Below are 7,600 nucleotides of genomic sequence, written 5' to 3'. Positions count from 1 at the left end.
CCCCCCCCGCGGGATACGGAAACACGTGTAATTTCATTGCTCTCTAGGAAAGTTGAATCGATAGAGAAAGACAGAAACGGCTAGAAAAGAAAACAGACAGTTAAATAGACGGCGGTTAAGAGGGTGCGGAGAGAGTGGGATGGATATATATATACAGGTATAGAGATAAGGGAGACGTAGGAAAAATCGAAAGGAAGGAAGGAGAATAGGGAAGTAAAAGGGAAAAGAGAGAAAAAGAGTACAATACCGTAGGTACGGTTGTTCTGTTTCCTCTCTCCGATAATAGTGACCTATAAAAGCATTTTTGCCTCAGTCTCCCCCATTTTCTACTTCCCCACGCCAACTGCGCCTTCGGCGTTCCCTTACCGTAGCCTCCATCCCCCGTACGGTACGGCTACAGTAGAGCCCGTTAGGAACGTACGGGAACCAATAGCCAACCGTGGCTTATAATGTTTTACTAATCGGACGGGTTTTAGTCGGATAATTCGGTGCGACTATAAAGGTCACTCCAAATGGTGTCAGCATTAGGTACAGTCGGTCGCGGAGAACGTAACGCCGATCGATGATGATTAAACTGTGATAATAAAATGATAATAAAATTGTGATAACAAGGTTCGACAGTTTTTTCGCGACGGGTATAGGTACGACCTTGTACATATAAGGACGCACCCCTAAATGAATTAAGTAGACGACTAGGAAACAAAGGATAGGCAGGCGAATGACTGGGATTTCTGGGTGCGACCTCTGAACTCATCCTACGGTAAAGTCCAAGCCCCGACTTTGGCGTTCCCGAACGCTGAAGTGTAATCTTCCGTCTAGGCAATACCGAAAGAGGCCTTTAATCAGACTTCGAGAAAATAATTTTGCCGACTTACCCCGCATGAAGGAACATGTAGAAGGCGAACCTCCACAGCTCGAGACGTTTGTCGGGTCGGTAGATGAAGACGCTGTCGATGGGAACTGGACCCGAAGGATTTACCTCGCCCATCGCCACTGTGTAGTACGTGAAGAAACCCAACTGAAAATTTAAACGGAAAAATCCATTAATTTACACGTGCCAAAACGAACCTGCAAGTACTTCCAGTACCGATGTGTACCCGGGTTGAGCCCGAAAGTACCGGCTGGACATGGCTTGGCTGGGGCCCAATGAGCGCGCCAACCCGGTACTGGGCTTGGGCCGAACGACCCGGTAACGGTAATTCGAATGACAGACGATAAGGAATGACGTAACCGTTAGACGTACATAGCTATAAACTTAGAGTATAGAACAAAGTGACGTCGCGACGCTCGGCGTCTTCGCACGTTGAATATTCTTTAAATTCGAATCTCTAAACTCCCTGTCTCTGGGCTTCGCGTGTCGAATCGACCTCTCCATTCTGCCGCATGTATGGCAAGAGGATGAAGAACCACCCTCATCTTTTTCCCAGTGGCCAAGCCCTGCTCCCGACCATCCGAATGCCACCCTTAATCGCTCTCGTCCATTGCGACTCACCCAATCGAAAGATAATAATGATTCCTCGTGAGATATCATCGGAGCAAGAAATCAGAGAGCAGGTCGTGCGTGCGGATCAAACGAGCTCCGCTCGAGACTCCCTCAAGAACTCACAACCCCTGTGGTATCTTTCTGAAACCTCATTGCCGATCTCTATGAAGCATCGCCGCACCCGGAAATACCTCCCCACGCGATAATCAGTACAATCATAATAATACGTCAGAACCTAACGACCACACACGGGTATCGAGTCCGTTGCCGGCGGGAACCAACCGCAGAGCGGCGGTAGCTCGAAACCAATATATAAATCAGTGGTCGCAATATTGTCGACGCCTACGACACAATATTCGGTCGCGTTCGTGTGAACATGAGATATAACACGTTACCCGGTGCGTGAGAGTCATAGGGAGCGCGCACGTGGACGTCGCGTTACGAGCAGCCAAGTACCTTGTTTTCCAGTTATGTTTGTCATTTCGCCATTTAATTAACAAATTCCAACCCTATCGCTGACGCCAGCGTCGCGCGAGCGGTTTTACCGGCGTCGACGCTTTAAACCCTCAGGAATTAGAACGTCGACGTACCTATTATACATTCGCGCTAGGCAGGCTACGAATACCAGCCGGAAACTGGTACCTATGTAAACGTATGTATATGTAACTGTAGCCAAAGTACAAAATACGATAACAATGATCATCCCCAGGAATGCTCCTGGATATTAAAGAATCGCGCGTTCCTAAACCATATAATATCCGTCCCCATCGTCTCCTTTTTCTTACCCTCGATAGGACCGGTACGAAAACCCTAATGGCTGCCATAAAAGAACCCAGGCAGCCCAAGCTGCTATTACAGGCGATTAATATCGATCGCGGGAGTTAGAGAAGTGACCGGAAGTCACCTGCAGACATTGTCAGGACCTTCCGTAAATATGCGAAAATGTGGCCAACACCGTCGATATACGAGCGATTTTAATCTTCGTCCATGTCGAAATACGTCGCGATGTATTTATAACGTTGAAAATCGCGAGGAAGCCAAACCGGTGGAGCTTTTGTGAAAGCGCACGGATCATAGGCTGTTGGGTAGAGAAGGTATACACATCGGTACGGATTTGGCGTTGCTGGAAAGCTATACGTGTCAGAGAAATGCAAATGGGTAGACATCGGGTATGCAAGCTCAAAATATTTGTCTCGAGTCAAAGATGCGAATACGGGACTGTCTGATGTAGAGGAACGAAAGGAAGGAACGAAAAAAGATGCATAATAGAAAATTCCTAGTCCTCTACCAGGTACGTCGACGTACCTCGTCGTCCTCAACGTCGATAAGACGCTTGAACGTCGAAGGAAGGAAAAGCTAGCTCGGAGTGGTACAGGAATTCTTGGATGCACATATACCCAGCAGCCACCTTTCGGGCTCCCGGGTCCATAGGATCCATTCGGATAAGCCAAGATGCCCAGGGGCGAAGGGAAGATGGCTGAGGTTGCACGTTCGCCAGGATACGTGGGGAACGTGGATGTCGTCCTGTTTCCCCATCCTTTGAATTATGTAAGAAATATGCGAGAACTGTAATTGCGGCATTACCCGTAGAAAGCTCAGGTACGTAGGAGAACACTTGAATATCAGAGACTTGCTTGGGAAATACTCGAGGCGGCCCCCGCTCCTCATCGTGAGCTTGCTGGTAGACCCGGCAGAACGCGTGAGGTTACGCCTGTGTTTCTCACGAAGACTCAGGTGCGCCACTGCAGCCACTACAAACTTGCTTTCCACTTAAACTTCAATTTCACCCTTATTTTCCACCTTTTGAATTTTTCCACCTCTTCGCGCTTTCTGACCCCCATCCGCCCTCGTAGGAAAGTCCTACCTCGACAAAAGAATTTGGTCGGAGACCCACGAGGACGCAGCAGGAGTCCGTAGGCGACCGCTGACGTTTCCAGCTGGGGTAGAAAAGCTTCGGCGCGTTTTCACTGGTATAAAATGTACCCGCGGGGAGTTGGGTCGCGTCCCACGAGTCGGAGGAAGAGAGGACATAGCCCCTACTGGGTGAAAGAGAGGGCGCGAACGATGTAGGAAAGCGTCAGCCAATCCCAAAGGTGTCGCTTGGCCTCGGGGGGCACTGAGTGGGCTACAGAGCGAAGTGAGCTTTTCGCGGTGAGCCGAAAGAGTGAAAAAGAGAGGGCGGGTCGGAGCGAGTGAGGATTATTACGAGAGGTTAGGTTGGATAAGGAGGAGACGATTTTTCGCGCATATACCCGATGCGCACTTATTCCATTCACAGGACCGAGGCAAGCAACGATCCCTTTTACGCGGTCTCGGCTTAATCCGAATTTATGAACACTCCCGGCACGACGGCTTTCACAGAGAGCGGGCCAGGCCTGGTTGTTAGGTTGGTACGTGTGGCGGGGTAGGAACGGGATGGTCGTACGCACAAAGCCAGGGAATGCGGTAGATTGTGACTGGAGGGTTGTGCTGGAAGAGGTGGAGAAATAAGGGTGGCGGGCAGGGGTAGCTACGAGTGCATGGGGGTTCCATGAAAAAAAATTTCGTCGCGAAAAATATGACAAATGAAAGGGGACTCTTAAGCGATGTTCCATGTATTTACCTCTTGGCCCTTCGCGCTTCTCGTCGAACCTCTTGCGGAGGCAGCCATCGGCGACGCCCGAACGACGCCAATGGGATCCTCCTTTCTAATATGCAAAAGCTTCCTAATACTCACAATGCGATTTTAGAAGAGGCTTTCATCCCCTGCTCAGCCCTGTGTCCTTTGGACCTTGTGGGTCCCTGGTTCATACCTATTCTACCTTAGACCCAAGAATACCTAATGTCCACGACGTCGACGTCCCATATTCGGATACACGCAGTCGGATCTTCCTCCTTGGTACAGACCAAGAAAACTTCTTCGCAGCGCAAGCTCGTGCTTCTAAGACCCGTAAGCTGTCTGCCTAGAGACCACGGGGCGCATACGTTCGATTATTCACAACGATAACTCGGGGAATCCCCGGGGGCGTGAGAGATTGGAAGGATGCGACGCCAATGTCGGTGAATAGAAGGCAATGGAAGCATCGGGTACCGTAGATGGAGTACAACGGCATAGTCACGTGGGTGCATAGGGAGAGACAAGCAAAAACGAGAAACAGAGATAAACAGTAAGTCAATCGGCGTAAGGAGTAGCGGGAAATTCAAATACGAACCAAATTTTTTTTCTTTTTCCGATATTAACGTAATCTCAAAAATCCTCCCTCGTTATGTTCTCTCGCCATAAACCTGGATCCACAGGCAAGCTCATCGGCCATCGGGGCTTTACTGCTTCAATTACTCTCGTCCGAGTTCGTTGCCCTTACATAGGGTGGAACGAACGCAGTCCTTTCTTTTATCATCCCTTTCTTGCTCGCTTTCTTTCTTTCCACCCTTCCATCGCCGTTTCACGTAATTGAACTACCCCCTATCGTACTCGCCGCACGAGCGTGTAACATAATTTCAAGCGGCCGCCCATCCACTCAGCCCTTATTTCGAATACCTACCCTATATATATATATAAACGTATACACACCCTGTATAGGACGCGGCTTAACTGGCAGAACGGCAAGGGAGGCCGGGGGGGGGGTCTTCAGGCTATCTTGTGACCTTTAATCCATCACTTGGCGGTACCCCGTCCTCCGGACAAAGAAGCCCTTTTCACGCTTCTGAACCCCTTATGATCATTCTTAGCTTGGGGTGCTTTTTTGTGATATTCATACGGCTGATGGACGTGATTTTCCGAGTGCCGCCAACCCTTGAAAGGGTATCCAAGGCCGAGAAAGTGACACGAGCCCGAGGATGTGAAAACGGTGTAAAATTCTCCACCAGGCTCTTGAAGGGAAAAAAAAAAATGTCACCCCCTCAACAGACACCAAAGAGACGACGCCGCTCATCAGAAAATACAAGTCGCCCGCAAACTGCCCCCCCGAAAATTTATTAATAAAGAGAAAACTCCGAGAAAAGTTCGTTAAGGTCTCGGCCCCTCGCGAATCAAGCCCTGAAAAATTTTTTTTTCTATTATACACAAAAACCTTCCTGGTACCATATACACGATAGCCCCGGTGTACATAAGCATAGTCAAGGATACCAAGAAGAAAAGCTATCGCGAGTGCAAAGTAATATTGTTAGCTATGCAAATTATACCATTCAAAGAGCTAATGAACTTCCGGGAGTTTGCGAGTTTAAAAAACTTTTATCTCCTACCGGCACGAGAGGAGGGCGGTACACGAAGGGGCGTCGCGACGCGTACGGCCCAACTGCCCGGTAGTCGGCCCGAACTTCTCCGTCTCGTATTCATGTCTACCGAAGTTCCGAGGAGCCAAATAGAGAACGCAGAGACCAGAAGGGGTGCATCTATATATCCCAGAGTTTCGATCCCCCCGGCGTACAAGGGTTGTCGTTATACCAGCCAATAGCAACCTGGTCCCATCATCCATCCCAAAGCTCCGATTTACAAAGAGCGTTCTCGGGCCAGATACGCAAGTGTTTCCAGACTAAGAAGATCCAGCCGGCCGAGCTGCTCGCAGAGTCCGCGAGGAATAACGAGGTCGATTCGCATCGCCGTTCCACCCGGGCTATACCAGAAGACCGGCTTAGCCATGGGAGAAAGTTCACGTTCCGTTTTAACGCTCCGAAAGCTTCGGAATAAGGCGTTACCCTACGGAGAGAAGAGAATCTCGTTCTCTGGTTCCAGGACGTAACTCCTCGAGCTACCTCGTACTACTCGGGCGTCCCTGTATAGGTAACGGGCGGCTGTACGTAGAGGAAGCCTCGGCCGTAGCGCAGCCTGGCGCTAGGAGTAGCGCCAACCAGCCAAGTGTATAGCGCGGAATCGACTTGCTCTCGTAGAAAATATAAGATGCTTCGTGAATGCGGATGTCGGAGAGAGAGAGAGAGAGAGAGAGAGTCAGTCTGAATTGCACGAGAGAAAAAGAGACAATAACTGCTTTCAATATCCCTTTAAGACTTATTGACAATTAATTTGTCACTGGTCATATACGGACACGTATGGAATAAGAAGTATGCCCGGTATTGACTTTTCGATTCAAATTTGAGAAATCTCCAGGGTTCGATGCAATATACATACATGTGCATACGTAATATACACCATATATACATTGCCGAACCATAGCCCAACCGGTGTAAATTTGTATGCAGCAAGTTTATATGGTACCCGGGTCGCGAGTTAGTCTACCGTGGTCCAGGTTGCCCCAGGTCATGTCACCGAAAACGGCGTCTAGCGTACGTTGTGGGGGTGGCAGAGGCAGGTTTGCCAAGAGAAGAGAGCTCGGAACGCTAGGGACGCCGACCGTCCGCGTTCAAACTTTATTTTCGAGTGGTTAGGAGGTATCTAGCATGTGGCAGCGTCTATGTTAATTTAATGGCTGGGAAAACCGGGGACGAAACTGCACGTCAGAGACGACGCGAAAACGGGTGGGCAAAATATCGCTGATAACAGCGGGTTGCGTTTCAGGAAGATTCCCGGACGGGTCCATGAATACGAGGGTCACCCGGTATATTCTATGAGACTTCCATGAAATTTCGTCACTCTCGGCCTCGTACTAGCTGACATCGGCATCCCGACTTCTCAACCGTTCTAATTCTCCCGCGTGACTGGTTATTTATCAGCCTGACCACTTTCGCCCTACCGTATCCCGAATTCTGTGTACCGTAAACACACACGGGCAAAAACAGTCACACCCTCTCCACGTACGCCGCTTTTAATTCTCCTCTTCTTTTTAATCGCATAAAAATCCCAACCCCCGTGGGCTGCCACTCTGGTTTCAGTGAAAAGTCTGAAAAAAAAGAAGGGAAAAAAAGAACCACCCCTCCACGAGTATATCTATACCACCCTTGTATATAACAGTGAAATGGTTTCCCGCTTGGCGGTACAATGCGGTCAGGCCGCACTCATCTAAATGAAGATTGCCGGCGCACATGGCACGCGTCTCTCCTACGTCATAGTGAACTGGTAAAAAGGGGATGGTCTGTAGAGGGGGTTGGCACGGGGGGGGGAAGAAAAGGAATAATAAAATGAACAGTATTATAGGGGGTGGTTCGTGGTACGAGACAAGGGCGGAAGGGGCATGGAGGGTGAAA

General features: G+C 49.5%; 1 protein-coding gene across 10 annotated transcripts in view; it reads right to left on the bottom strand.

The window, feature by feature from the left end:
* The window catches only part of LOC107265606 (protein rhomboid), a 189,523-nt gene that overhangs the window by 19,980 nt on the left and 161,943 nt on the right, over positions 1-7,600 (bottom strand). For all 10 annotated transcript variants that reach the window (XM_025082884.1, XM_025082879.1, XM_025082882.1 and 7 more), the window contains one exon: positions 876-1,018. In XM_025082884.1, coding sequence (XP_024938652.1) covers positions 876-1,018 — 143 coding nt within the window. The remainder of the gene's footprint in view (positions 1-875; positions 1,019-7,600) is intronic.

The sequence above is a fragment of the Cephus cinctus genome, unplaced genomic scaffold, assembly GCF_000341935.2.
Source record: "Cephus cinctus unplaced genomic scaffold, Ccin1 Ccin1_scaffold0230, whole genome shotgun sequence".
NCBI classification, from domain to species: domain Eukaryota; kingdom Metazoa; phylum Arthropoda; class Insecta; order Hymenoptera; family Cephidae; genus Cephus; species Cephus cinctus.
This window is presented reverse-complemented; position numbering and strand designations above follow the sequence as displayed.